This window comes from Erythranthe guttata, chromosome 9 (genome assembly GCF_056151865.1).
Source record: "Erythranthe guttata isolate IM_541 chromosome 9, IM_541, whole genome shotgun sequence".
Lineage (NCBI taxonomy): Eukaryota > Viridiplantae > Streptophyta > Magnoliopsida > Lamiales > Phrymaceae > Erythranthe > Erythranthe guttata.
Genome location: NC_142541.1, coordinates 9,168,583 through 9,184,200, shown reverse-complemented (window position 1 = coordinate 9,184,200; position 15,618 = coordinate 9,168,583). Strand labels below are relative to the sequence as shown.

The window sequence follows — 15,618 nt, the reverse complement described above, 5'->3', positions numbered from 1 at the left end:
AGTCACATATTCATATGACTATTTAAGACCCCGTAGTTGTAAATACTCATATGACTAAAGTGACTGCAGGTGTTAAAATCCAAACACAGAAAACTGTACTTACATGTATCAGTAATAGCGAAATTCATTACTCGAAAAAACAGATCATGTACTTGGAAACTCAAGAAAAAAATTCACAACCTATGTTCCACACAAATTCAAGGCGGTAGAAAAAGAAAAAAAGAAATTGAAATACAATTCTCTTCCACTCAAGTCTCATTCAGGCCTCCTGCACGTTTTCTTGTTGTGATTGCCCATACGGTTGCATGAGCTGCATTTTATCTTCCTCTTAACCTTCTCACCTCTCGAAGGAATTCTCTTCACCTTCGGCCTGCCACGCCGAATATGATAATCTGGAGGTCCAACCAAAGGCAAATCACCATCAAAATCTGGCTTGACAAATGGATAAATATTGTGCGAATACGTGGTTTTATAACACTCAACCGTGTAATAGTAGTCAACATATGCATAACCATCATTATTGTTATGGAACAGAACACACGCAGCATGTATACACGGCAGACCGTTGACTTGCCACGCTCTACACGTGCACGACCTGTTGCGAATGTCAACAACAGCTGTTGGAGTACTAAGCACCTCGTAAATGTACTCCGATGCCCTCTTTGTTGTCAAAACTCTACTGTCATGTACTAGTTTATTAACAGCACCCTGAATGGGAGTGCAAAGTACAGTTGACATAACCGCAGCCTCCTCTGCCCTTACACACATTTCCACCATCATAATACTCCTAAGACCATCAACCACATCTGTTATAGGCAGGCCACGAATGCCGCCAATCTTCATATTCCACGATTCTGCAACACTAGATGCCATCTGCCCATATCTATTCCCCTCAAAATGTGCACAAGTCCAGTTGTTATACGGAAGGTCTGCAAGAAAATTTCTAATCCTTGTACCTCCAGTTTCTATAAACTCCTTTATATGCACATCAAACTCAGATTTCGTAGGAGCGTAGGCACAAGCATTAAACAAATGAGCCATCTTCTTTCGAAAACCAGATGGACAACCTCTACATTTACTTGACAAATTTAATTGCAAGTGATACAAGCAGTATATATGAAGACAATCAGGGAATATATTTTTCACCCCATCCAAAATACCGTGATTGCGATCCGAGAAAAATGTCACCACACGATCCGTGCCAATGCAAACCCTCAAATGAGTAAGAAAGTAAGCCCAATTGCTATCAGATTCTTCACTAACTATGCCAAATGCAACTGGGTACAATTCTGTGTAAAAAAAGGAAACAACAACAGCCTTAGTAATATATAGTCATATATAGTCATATATAGTCATAATCACATTAAAAGGTACAGAAACTTACTATTATGACCATCTTGCCCAATTGCAGTTAACAAAATGCCCTTGTGTTTGTTGTGCAGAAATGTTCCATCCAGGGAGAGTGACGGTCGACATGACTTAAAACCCGACAAGCATGCACCAAAAGAAAAAAAACAACGTCGAAACTTCATCGTATCTGCATCGATGTCAAGATTGTAAACGCTATCCGGATTGGTACGACCAAGTTCTTCGAAGTACGACGGTAAGTGTGAGTATGAACTAGTATCATCACCAAAAACATGTTGCTTCCCTGCCGTGACAGACCTCCAAGCCACATAATAGCTAATGTCGACTCCATAATTCAGCTTCATATCCACAACAACATCATTAGCAACCATGTCTGGCTTCGCTCGTACCAAATTAACTATCATACTAGCAATAATGTCAGACGTCATTCTATTCTGCCTTGACGACCCAAAAGAAGATCCACAAGTGTGATGCTTCTCAAATTTCTTTATATAAAAATAACCATTGGCCTTCTCAACTGATGCGTGTATCCTCCACATACATTTCTTTACTGTCCTGTGTCTGCATTCAGCTGTGACACGTACACGCTCATTCTTAACGTATGTAAACTCAAATCCAGTTTCCACCGAATACATGCATAAAGCTTTCCTAAACTCCACAGCACCTCCACGAAAAACTTGACCAACATCCTTGATCAAATCAGCCCAGTTAGCACTCATCAACTGAGTTTGACCACACATTCCAGCATTTTGCACGTGATTGATTCCACTACCTTGACCAAATTCGAACGCAACCTCGTCATGCAGCTGTGCGCGATTAGACAAACATGATACACTTGATACCACATCAGGAACAACTCCCTCTCTTTGTTTAACACTCACTTCAACACGATCAAGAGACATATCGCGCGCTAATGACAGCATGTAAAACACATCGTCATCATCACACAACACACCCTCCCCATGACCAACAACCGTATACGTGAGAGACATGGTGTTCTGGTGCAACGAGCCCCATTTGGCCCTTACGTATCCAACCAACTCTTGAAATCCAAAGGAAGTAACACATTTTCTCACACCAAATAATTCTCCAAACCTCATTATTAGTACAATATTTGTAGACATTCTGGCCCTGTAAACAAAAAGTACTGTATATGACTACTGTAACATATATTTAACTACCCTGACATGCACCAGATCTATGATGCTAAACATGACTACTCTTGTGTATACCAATACAAATCAAAAAATATACACAAAAAAATTCAAAAAAGCAATTCTGTATATGACTACTCTAATATAAAACAGGTGTATGATGCTAAACATGACTACTCTGGTATATAACAGGTGTATGATACTAAACATGACTACTCTGGTATATATCAAATACAAAATTCTGAAAAAATCAAACCGACACAATTCTGTATATGCAACAGGTCTACGATGCTAAACATGACTACTATGGTATATATAATTACAAATCTCTAAAAAAATCAAAAAACAATGTAATATCGAAATGCATAAACACAAACACAATTGACGAATAAAAACCCCATACTGTACAAAAACACAGGAAAATGCATAATCACAATTCAAAAATCAACGAACACCCAGCCGCACATCATGATCATAAACAAAAACGAGCCATGAAATCTCTGCAAAAAAAATTAAAAAACGAACCTTAAGGCGATTGAGATGGTGAAAGCTGAACCACGATCGCAAATCACGCTAAAAACGCCCAAAAATCCGAAACCCTACCCAATCGTATAAGGAAGCGATTGAGATGGAGAAAGCGCGAGAGAGAAATCACCGTGAAAAACACGGCCGGGAGGAGGGAGAAAAATAAGCTGCTGCTTCCTTCTCTACAGTTGGGAAATTTCCTTGCCCAAAAAAACAGAAAATAAGGGTAAAATAGTCATATCCTATGTCCTCAGGGGGGTCTACCTAATTAAGTTCAGAATCTGGGCTTTTGCCTTAGGGAGAAAAAAACATTGGGCCTCCACATATATATTTTCAAAAGTAGGGGGTTATCCCACATTTCCCCTATATAAAATGCACTAAATATATCAACTTTCTTGGAAACTCTAAATAGTTTCTATTTTTTAATTTAATTTTAATAGTAATTAATTTAATTTAAATTTATTTAAATTCTATTTAAAATCATCACTTATTATAATTGTATGATTGACGGTGTTACGAAAATTTTGTATTTTAATTCATAAACTTGGATTTACATAAAACAAATATTGCAGAATAAATCATTTGATATTATACATTTTACATGAACATGACCAGAGAATATGTTTATCTTTTTTACTAATTTAATATTATATTCGTAATTACCAAAATCTCCCTGATGTTTGTTTTCTTCTTACATCGACCCCCTTACGGTATGATTTTTCACGGATTTTTTTTATTACGTGGAATATTCCCCGAAAAATGCAGATTCTACCATGCACACGAAATTTGTTTATGGTACTTTTTAAAGACAAAAATTACCCTAAGGGGGATTTTACACGAAATATTTATTCTTCTTAAATAACATTTTCACGACTTTTTAGTATTACTATTACCTCCCCTAAGGGTAATTTTTGCATTTAAAAAGTAAGATAAAAGAAATGTCATGTTTGCAAGGGTAGAATCCCCAATTTTTGGGATATTACGTGGAATAAAAAAGATTCCGTAAAAAATCACACCATAAGGGGGTCGTGTAAGACATAAACAAGCATCTGGTGGATTATGGTAATTATCGATAAGTGGGGGTGATTTCCGTAATTTAGCCTAAGTTCATGTGGATTTTCGTAATTTATCCTATTAACAACGATTATCGTTATTTTCACGTCTTAACGTTTGCTTATACCCTTATATTATTTTAAATAATTTTAATGTCAGTTTGATAATATAATCTATATAATATATAAAAGTTGAATTCCACACCTAATTGATCGACATTTGTCAATTTCAATTGGCGACATGTATTCAATTTCATCCCACGTGGCAAATTGATTGGTGAAAATAAATCATCAAAAAACATGTCACCATTTTCCAAATTAAAAAGATATTTAATTATTTTATTATATATTTATATCATACCATTTATAAAATGCACTGAATATATCAACTTTCTTGGAAACTCTAAATAGTTTCTATTTTTTAATTTAATTTTAATAGTAATTAATTTAATTTAAATTTATTTAAATTCTATTTAAAATCTTCACTTATTATAATTGTATGATTGACGGTGTTACGAAAATTTTGTATTTTAATTCATAAACTTGGATTTATATAAAAAAAATATTGCAGAATAAATCATTTGATATTATACATTTATCTTTTTTACTAATTAATATTATATTCGTAATTACCAAAATCTCCCTGAAGTTTGTTTTCCTCTTACATCGACCCCCTTACGGTATGATTTTTCACGGATTTTTTTTTATTACATGGAATATTCCCCCAAAAATGCAGATTCTACCATGCACGCGACATTTGTTTATGGTACTTTTTAAAGACAAAAATTACCCTGAGGGGGACTTTACACGAAATATTTATTTTTCTTAAATAACTTTTTCACAACTTTTTAGTATTACTATACCTCCCCTAAGGGTAATTTTTGTATTTAAAAAGTAAAAGATAAAAGAAATGTCATGTCATCAAGGGTAGAATCCACAATTTTTGGGATATTACGTGGAATAAAAAAGATTCCGTAAAAAATCACACTATAAGGGGGTCGTGTAAGACATAAACAAACATCTGGGGGATTTTGGTAATTACCGATAGGTGGGGTTGATTTCCGTAATTTAGCCTTAGTTCATGAGGATTTTCGTAATTTATCCTATTAACAACGATTATCGTTATTACGTCTTAACGTTTGCTTAAACCCTTATATTATTTTAAATAATATTAATGTCAGTTTGATAATATAATTAAATATTAATTTCTAATATATTTTAATATGTTTTTCTTGATGTTTCAGGTACCACACATAAGGAATTTGATATAAAAGTTGCGAGATTGAATAGAATTTTTTTTTGATACAAAATAATAGATAATTGCAAAAACATTGATGCAAAATTATAATTAGGATTGTGATTAGTATTAGCATTAGAATTGGGATTATAATTAATATTCTTTGAATTAGTATTAGTATTAATACTAGGATTAGGATTCGGATTAATATAGTATTATAATTAATATTAGGATTATGATTAATATTATTATTAGAATTATAATTAAGATTATGATTATTGATTTGTACTACAATTAGTGACATGTATTAGTTTTATGGTTATGATTAGCATTAAAATTAGGATTAATATGGTTAGAATTATAGTTAGAATTAACATTAGCATAGCATAAGTATTATTAGTAGTAAAATTATTAGGATTATAATTAATGTTAGAAATAGGTTTAGGATTAGAATCATGATTAGTATTATGAATAGGATTAGGAATAAGATAAGGATTTGGATTATATTAGTATTACAATTATAATCAGCATAAGCGACATATCCTGATTAACATTAACATTAAAATTAGTATTAGCATTAGAATATGTACATTAGCATTATCATTAACAATATTAACATATTAGTATTAGAAATAGTATTAATATTAGTATTAGTATTAGTATTAATATTAGGATTAATAATAGTATTAGTAATAGTATTAGTATTAATATTAGTTTTTAGTATTAGTATTAATATTAGTTTTAGTATTAGTATTAATATTAGTATTAATATTAATATTAATATTAGTCTAAATATCAGTATTAATATCAATATTAGTATCGGTATCATTATCAGTATCGGCATTAGTATCGGCATCAGTATCGGTATTGGTATCGGTATCAGTATCAATATCAATATCAATATCAGTATCATTATCAGTATCAATATCAGTATCAGTATCAGTATCAGTCTCAGTCTCAGTTTCAGTCTCAGTATTCGTATCCGTATCAGTATCAGTATTAGCATCAGTATCAGTATCAACATTTGTATCAATATCAGTATCAGTATCAGTATGAGTATGAGTATCAGTATCAGTATCATCATTTGTATCAATATCAGTATCAGTATCAGTATGAGTATCAGTATCAAGTAAATATCAGTATCAGTATCGATATTAGTATCATTATCAGTATCAGTATCAGTATCAGTATCAGTATCAATATCAATATCAATATCAATATTAGTATCAGTATTAGTATGAGTATCAGTATGATTGTGAGTATAAGTATGAGTATGAGTATTAATATGAGTATCAATATGAGTATCAATATTAGTATTAATATTACTACGAGTATCAGTATGAGTATCGATATTAGTATCAGTATCAATATCAATATTAGTATTAGTATTAGTATAAGTATTAGTATTAATATTAATATTGCTATGAGTATCAATATTAATGTCAATATCAGTATCAGTATTAATATTAGTATTAATATAATATTACTATGAGTATCAGTATGAGTATAAGTATTAGTATCAGTATCAAAATTATTATTGTTATTAGTATCAGTATTAGTCTTAATAATTAGTATGAGTATTACTATTGGTATCAATATCACTATTCGTATCACTATAAGTATCAATATTATTATTAGTATTAGTATCAATAGCAGTCTTAGTATTAGTATTAGTATTAGTATTAGTATTAGTATTAGTATTAGTATTAGTATTAGTATTAGTATTAGTATTAGTATCAATATAACTATCATTATCAAAATATAACTATCATTATCAATGTAAGTATCAATATTATTATTAGTATTAGTATTAGTATTAGTATCAATATAACTATCATTATCAATGTAAGTATCAATATTATTATTAGTATTACTATCAATATTATTCTTATTCTTAGTATTAGTATTATTATCAATATAAATATTAGTATTAGTATTAGTTTTATTATTAGTATTAGGGCTTAATTCCACTTTGCACCCTTGAAATATACCATTTTGGCACTTTGCACCCTCGAAAAATAATAATAGCACTTTGCACCCTCAAAACACAATAAATCATTCACTATACACCCTCAGTTGAATAATAAAGGCAATTTTATTTTTCATTGGTGTTTTTCTTTTTGGGGTACAAAATAAAAAAAATTGTTGTTTTCTTGAACCTCAAACCTAATTTCGAGCGGACAAAGTGCGAAAAAATAAAAATTACACCGGATTATTTTAAAAAAACTACATTATCTTACAAAAGAAAAATAAAAAAAATAATCTTTTATCACTAAATTATTCGATTGTGGATCTTTTATGTCACTGTTTGTAAAATATTAGGTGAAAATATTTAGAAGAAAAATGAATTTTCAGATAACTTGATAACGTAATAGCTGAATGATTTTTTTTCGTAAAGTATTTTATTTTGATAAAACAATATAATTTTTAAATATGTTGATGGAATGTATTTTTATTTTTGAACTTTATCTTTAGACTTGAATCGATTAAGCTCAAGTCCGTTCAATTTGTATGTATGTTTCAAAGATTTGAATCGGTTAAGATCAACCATTGACAAGAACTTATTAATCGAGTTAACTATTTATAATTAAAGTCTAACATCCTTTTAATTCAATTTTAATAAAAAAACAAAAATAATTTTAATTCGTAAAAATTGTAAGAATCAAATCGTAAATCGTAAGATTTAATCCAACCATAATATTTGAATCGATTAAATCTTACGATTTTTACAAATTAAATTTTATTCTTTTATGATAATATTCAATAAAAAAAAATACTAAACTTTAACTATACATAGTTACTTCGATGAATACGTTATTGTAAATTGTTGAGTTTAACCGATTCAAATAGTTGAATATTGTATACGAATTGAAATAACTTGATCTTAATCGTTTCAAATCTTTGAATATTATTTTCGAATTGAAAACACATGAGCTTAATTGATTCAAATCTTACGATTTACGATTTTACGAATTACCATTCAATTCAAACTTCAAATTCTTTCGAAATTCATTTTTTAAATTACATGAGTTGATTCGCATTTCCTTAGATTTTTAAAATCTATTATATATAGATTTATTAATATTGGATTTTTAATATATAATAATAATTATATGAGAATTAGGAGTTTATTTAATATTACTTATATAAGTTTTATAATTATTATACATTGTAGAGTTGTGATATAGATGCGTGATGATGTGTAATAATCACCTAAAATAAATATATTCAAGGATATGAATCGGGTCACTGATCACGTGCTTGGTAGCTTTGAGACACCTTAATAATTTGGAGATTCCTGCGTGGAAAATAAACGTGAACTAAGCCGGGGGTTGATCCGGCGGAAACCCCTCCGATGCTTAAGTTAGATATTTAGATCGTGAAATAATCGAGGGGAATATAACGATTGGGTTGCCTGAATAAAAGTAATGTACCTTAATTTAATGAATTAAGTTCTATTTATTGGGCCCAAATCTTATTTGAATGTGATTGGGCTTTTGTAGTAATAACTTCTGAATTGGGCTTGTGCCCCAGTAGATAATCAAATCGTAGGTCTATTGGACTGGTCCAATATGTATATCATTAAGCCCCCACTCTCGATTCGGTGTGGGAACTAAGTTGAAAAAGGTCTCAGATCGTGTCGAGAGTAGATTGTACTTTGAAATCGTTCGTCTATTTCAACTCGTTGGAGAAATTTATATGTTTTGTGTTGAATAATTATGGTAAGTAATCAATCTCTCTTTTTTTATGTCTTTAATTTATTTTTCTTGTATATGTTGTGGTAGAATAGAATATATCTCCTGGTTGAGAGATTCGTCAGATAAAATTATTTTATATGAGCAAAGTGGGGAAGGAGAAACAGTTGCGAATTATATTGCGAAATCCGGTATCGGAGAACAAGATGACTTTTGGAACAGTGGGGAAGGTGATTGGATCGAGTTCCAGAAAAAAAATTGCTTTGGAGGAAAAAACTGTGCGTTCGGTTGATCGATACACGATTAGGGCTTGTGGATGCGGCGGCTGCGGAGCCGTCCAGGCGAGCCGCGCGACCTCCATGTGAGGGAGGAGCTGCGCGACGTGTAGCCGCGCTAATGGAGTGTGAGGGCGGAGTCGTGCACGCAGCCCAAGAAGAAGAGAGAGAAATGCACATGTGTTGTGTCGCAATGGTAAGTATTCTCGCATGCTTGAAGTGGTTATAAGTTTGAATCCTTTAGGATACATTTTTGGACCGGTGGTTTAATGATGTTTACGAATAATGGTATAATTGATTTTACAAATTCAGCAAATAAATATATTAAAAATTTATAAAAATACAAAGGGTACAAAAGACATTTCGTATAAAATTTATTATTTATATTTTTAAATATTAAATATTTGTAATAAGATACACAAATTATTAAAAAAATCAATTGTGTTGCTGGGACACGTGACACAATTTAAGAGGGATATTTCATATAAGCTGTGTTGCTAGGATTTCACCCTAGACAAACCCATATTTATAAATTTTTAGTAAAAAAATATAAATTTTAGTAGTATTATTTTATACTGTAATAACAAATAGAAAAAAAAAAGAAAAAAGAAAATCATAATAAAAGAATAGAGAAGAAAAAAAAACATAGGGAGCAAAAAAATTAAATATTTTTAATGTTTTGTGTAAAAATGCAATGTTGTTAGAACCGGACCGAACCGGCCGGTCAGACCGGTTCGACCGTGACCCGGCAATAAAGCGGTCTGGTCTGACATCTAAAACCGGAAAAATCGAAAATCGGGGTTAAATGACCGAAATCCGGTTCGACCGGGTAAAACCCGAGAACCAACGAGTCAGTCAAGGAACCCGATTTTTGGCCAAAATGTCTCGAATCACCGTTGAGTTGGTTATTTGTGGTTAGATTTGAGCGAACCTTTACAGACTTAGGAGTGGGTGGTCGGATCTAGTCATGAGTGGTCGAAGGATTGTCGGATAAGATCATGGGTGATCGAATAGAGGTGGCCGATTGCAGGATTTGAAGAATAAAAAATGAAAAAATATAGATTATACGCAATAACATATAATAAAAAAATGAGGTGAAGTAGATAAAAGTGAAAATAATAAGTGAGAGATTAAAAATATAAAGGAAATAATATTTTTTAAAATTAAAATTAATAAAATAATGACATATTAAAAAAAATCAAAAACCCGATTGAACCGGTTCGACCCTATAAACCATGACCCAATTGGTCGTCCGGTTCTATAGCCGGTCCGGTTCCGGTTCTGAAAACATTGCAAAAATGTGTATAAAAACAAAAATTAAAGGACTTTGTCAAGAGTTGCGCCACAGAGCTTTGATGACGTAGCTGAAATTAGGGAATGCCGTAAGATTGTCAAGAATAGCGGCCGATAAAGAATCTGCTGCTGCAATCAACGAATTGCGCTCCGGCAGCAAATTAAACATGGCCAAAAAAGAGAAAATAAAATAGGGCTGCATTATTAAAAATAAAGCTGCAGGGAAATTGGATACATGCATGTACACCAGTTACCGAATTAATCAGATAGACATGAATCATACCCCCAAACGCAAATGACACTTGTTTACACTTGTTACCATTAAGGGTTGACACTTGGCTATCACACATGCAAACACGTAGCTGTTTTTGTTTTATTTTGTTTAATTTGTTTTGGAAAATAATTGTTTCGTAGGAGATAGGCGATTAGAGCGAGACACAAACAAAAATATCCTAAACCCTTAGCTTGTTTTTTCTTCTTTCATTGTAAACCCAATTCTGTAGGCATATATATGTGATTAATTAGTACTCTATATAAATGAAAAACAGACCTATTTTTTTCTACATTAGAATTAATAATTATCATAATTTCGTCACAGAAAAAAAAAAATTTGAAGGTTTCTTCAGTTCGAAATTAAATATGCAAAGTATATATATAGATCTGATGATTTGGAAATACGATTTATTTTGAGATATTTAATTGGTCAAAATCTCAAATCGAAGAATTATTTGGAGATTCGAATATTGTGTCCCGATCGGAGAATCTGTGCCGGCCGGCCACCAGGTATAATTAATATTCTTTAACCTTATTACAATTATAAGTTGTAACAATTCTTAATTATACTAATTAATTATATTACGCATGCAATATTTTGATTTATTAATTTTAAATACTTGAATAGGGGTGTTGAGCTCAAGATTTACCTTCAAGATCGATGCTTCTATATCAATATCATTGGACTTCAGGTCAGATTTTATGTTCTTTTACTCTGTAGTATATATGTACTAACATTTTTTTTTTCTTTCTTTCTTTTTTATGTAAAATTATATATAATGCATGCATGTCGAATATTTGTTTCGCTCGAGTAGTGCTTTAATTGTTATTACTTAATTATTTAATTATATGATTTACTATAATTACTAACTAATTGTTGTGTCTATCTATACTATAAAGTATGAAGTGAACTATATATCTTGATTTGTGAATTATTGATATTCTTGAATAACTACATAGTTGGAATATATAATCATTTCTATTAGGATCCATTAAATTGATCTAATGATACATTCTTACAATGAAAATGTAAACTACCGTTGTTTCTTAATTTTTTTTGCAATTGTTGTCCCATTTTGATAAACAATTGGAATCTATTGTTTCAATCATTCTATCCATATGCACCCTAAGGAACTAACCCTCATTAGGAGATCAGTTGGTACATAGTATCTATCAATAGAGTAAAGGTCTAGGGTTCGAGTCCCCCTCCCCTTGTTCCCTTGTAATGAACTGAATTTACTCAAAAGAAAAAAAAATAAAAAAATGCACCCCAAGGGCATGCATGGTATGACAGCATAGAATACGGTAAAATGGAATAAGTTGAGGAATGGAATAAGCTAGAATTGGAATGGTATGGAGATTGCATTCTCATCAATATAATTTTATTTTTATAAAATAATTATTGCTTGGTTGAGTATGAAGCCAGATATGTTTTTCTTGGTATTCATCTTCAATTTTTTCGGTATTATTAAATTTATAATTATAATATTAAAAAAAAAATATAAGTTCATTCCTTGATAATTATAACACTATCCTAAGATCAATAAATAAATATTTTTTTTATTATTAAGAAATATATTTTATTTTGTTTTAGATTTTTTGAACATTAAAATAGAGATAAATAAAAAATATATAATTTTTTTACTAATAATATTAATTTATTATTTAAAAAAAATTAATTAATGATGGGTGGGTTTCATGTTAAACTAAATATTTTAGGTTAAACCTTCAATTGTACCCAAAATTTATTGAAATAGTAGAGAATAACTAATATCACATGGGGAGGTGAAGGAATGACTATTGATTGCTATAGGAATGGCTAATCCCAACACTCAAAACATACAAAATATGTGTTTTGGAATGAGCTTGGGAATGCACGTTCCATTTCGAACTCATTCATGCATACCAAGCATGCTCTAAAGGAATTATTTACCGGTAAATTCTCTATTTCCCAACATCATGACTATCTGAAAATTGTATTTTTTTCCGAGATTTTTTTGTGTATTAAAGTTATTATTTTTATTATTTAAATAAAAATCATGAATTTAACAACAATTAATAAAATAATAGAAAACAATAAGGATACAATAGTACAAAACATAACAAGGATATCTACAAATTTATAATAATAACGGTGATGATCTATAAAATTTAGAATATATAAAATGTTTCATTTAATCAGGTTTATATATAGTATACGGTTTTGTAGAACCTACACCTAGTGAAATACACCTATGTAATTTTAAACCGTAAATCTACACATAATAATATAAATTGTGTATGTAACTCTTAAGTGGACTCATAAGGCATAGCATACCCCCTCCCTCACCCGCCCACACCCCTCATGGATGGGGATGGCTTTAAATTAGTATATTAACCTTAATTTATAGTTTAATATTTTATATCTGATCCGTGATGTTTTTTTTTTAAGATTATAACACCAAGTTGTTTTGTTCCGACCATTTTACACGGTCTTCTGACTTTTTGCTTTCACTATCGTAATTCACTATGTTATTTAAACATAAAAAAATAATAAAATAATTATTATAATTGTGTCCAAATTATGTTAATTTATTATGTTTTTCTTTTTTTGCTCAGCACTTTTCTTTTCCATTTTATTGTGACAGTTTGAATTTTTCCAACACAAGATGATGTTTGTTTTCTTTTTCAAAGTGCGAAAATCAAAGGAAAAAAAAAAAAGAAAAGACCCATAATTTGTTGCATATTTGAATTCCTATAGACGAGCATGATTATATAAATAAGGAGTAAAGTGAATGATTTGGATATTTTGAGGGTTGTTTGAGTTATTTGATAAAAGTATAATAGTTATGATATCCCACCCGGCCCCCACGCGCCAAACCACAGTGAGACAGAGCACAAGGCAAGTCCCTAGAATCCTCTCTAACCGACAACTTGATTGAGATACATGTATCAAACGCCACAAACCGGAAAATGAACATACCTAAATTTATGTATAATAATATCACTAATTAATCACTCTATATATATACATCAGAAGAGAGTTGAGTTTAACACACACACACACACTAATTTGACACTAAAGGAAAAGAAAGAAAAAAAAAACAAAGAAAACAAAAAAGAGACCCCCACTCCCACTCCCACTCCCACCCGATCATGTCGAATTTGGCCAACGGCATCACACATACGGCGCATGCTACCAGAAACGGGGTCGGAGAACACGTGTCCTTCCACATGTTCTTCGACTCCTGGATGGTGGAGCAAAACCACCATCTCCAAGAACTTGTCTCCGCGGCCTCGGCCTCCGCCTCCGAGGCCAGCGTGCTGATTCCACTGGTGGTCCAGCACTACGAGCATTACTACAAGACGAAATCAATGTGGGCAAAGAAGGACATTTTGTCAATGTTCAGGCCGTCGTGGAGGAGCAGCCTAGAGAAAGCGTACATGTGGGTGGGGGGGTGGCGGCCCACCATGGCCTTCCACCTACTCTACTCCAAATGCGGCCTCCACAACAAAGACACAGGCGAGCTCTCGCACGGTCAGATGGAGCGCGTGGACAAGTTGCACAAGACTACTTTATGGAAGGAGAAGATGATAACCGAGAAGCTGGCTAAGCTGCAGGAGACAATGGCCGACTCTTCGATGGTCGAGTTGACTGATCACTCTCGACATGTTCATCATCAGGGGCTAGTTGATGGGGCTCTGGCACCAAAGGAGAAGGGGCTGATTGGGATTCTGCAGATGGCTGATGACTTGAGGCTCAACACGCTTAAAGACTTGATCCTTATTCTGACTCCTATTCAGGGTGTTTACTTCCTTATTGCTGCGGCGGAGCTCCACCTCAGGATGCATGACTGGGGGAAGAAACGTGACGAAGCTAGCCAGGCGGCCACCACCACTGCTAATAAATGATCTACCCAGCTAGTACGTAGTACGTATCTAGGCATGCATCAACAAATTAAAGTCCTGATGCAGAGCAGAGTAGTTCTTGCCACTACAATAAAAATGTCTTTTAATAGGTATAGCATTTTTCTTATAAATGCTATCGTTTCCAATTAATAAATGCAAAAATAAAATATATTTTGAGCAAACAAACCCCTAAACAAACTCCCTTCCATCTCCCAAAGGATATTCGTCAAAAATTGAAACCCTTCATTTTTCTCAAAATTTGACCTTTCGATCCTATCGCCACCACATATTGTGTATCGCCCCCTCTCAAAATTATATTGACCGTCTGGCACACGGTTCTATCCCTTTTCCATCAGTATTGGGGGCTCTCACCAATCTCTCTCTCTGTCTTTTTATGAGCAGCCTTAATTTCAAATCTTTGTAGCGATAGAGACCGTGAATCTCATCTCAATGTTATACCCCAAAATTACTTTGTGGATGGATAAATGGGTAATTTGTATTCCTTAATTTGTCCAAGTGTCGGTTCATGGAAATCCATTTTCTGGTATTTTAGTCTGCTCATTTGAATTTTCTTTTTCCTATTTATCTTTTTGTTGAATCTTGGGTCGTTTACTCTTGGCTTTTGAGCTCCGTTTGTTGTTTTTCAGGACAAGTAGTATTATTTTAAAGAATCTCTCAATTTTTTTTTTAATATAACATTTAAACTAGAGCAGAAGAAAGAGGAGACTTTGGATGGCAACAATCTTTGGATTTCTCGGGGCATGCATTTGTTGAGTAGTAGCATTTTAAGTGTATATTTTTATATTTAATTATATCTTTTAATTAGAATTTTTGGTGTATTTTATTGATATTTGGTGC

At 32.0% G+C, this 15,618-nt stretch overlaps 2 protein-coding genes across 2 annotated transcripts; one reads left to right on the top strand and one right to left on the bottom strand.

Moving 5' to 3' along the window:
• Window positions 1-255: 255 nt before the first annotated feature.
• Window positions 256-2,468, bottom strand: LOC105955848 (uncharacterized). Its single transcript, XM_012979649.2, has 2 exons — window positions 1,385-2,468; window positions 256-1,289 (listed from the first exon to the last, which is right to left on the bottom strand). The coding sequence occupies exons 1-2, from the start codon at window positions 2,466-2,468 to the stop codon at window positions 256-258; spliced, it is 2,118 nt and encodes a 705-aa protein (XP_012835103.2).
• An 11,427-nt stretch (window positions 2,469-13,895) lies between these two features.
• On the top strand, window positions 13,896-15,304 carry LOC105962891 (protein DOG1-like 4). Its single transcript, XM_012987235.2, has one exon. The coding sequence runs from the start codon at window positions 14,008-14,010 to the stop codon at window positions 14,761-14,763; it is 756 nt and encodes a 251-aa protein (XP_012842689.2). The 5' UTR covers window positions 13,896-14,007; the 3' UTR covers window positions 14,764-15,304.
• The last annotated feature ends 314 nt before the right edge of the window (window positions 15,305-15,618 follow it).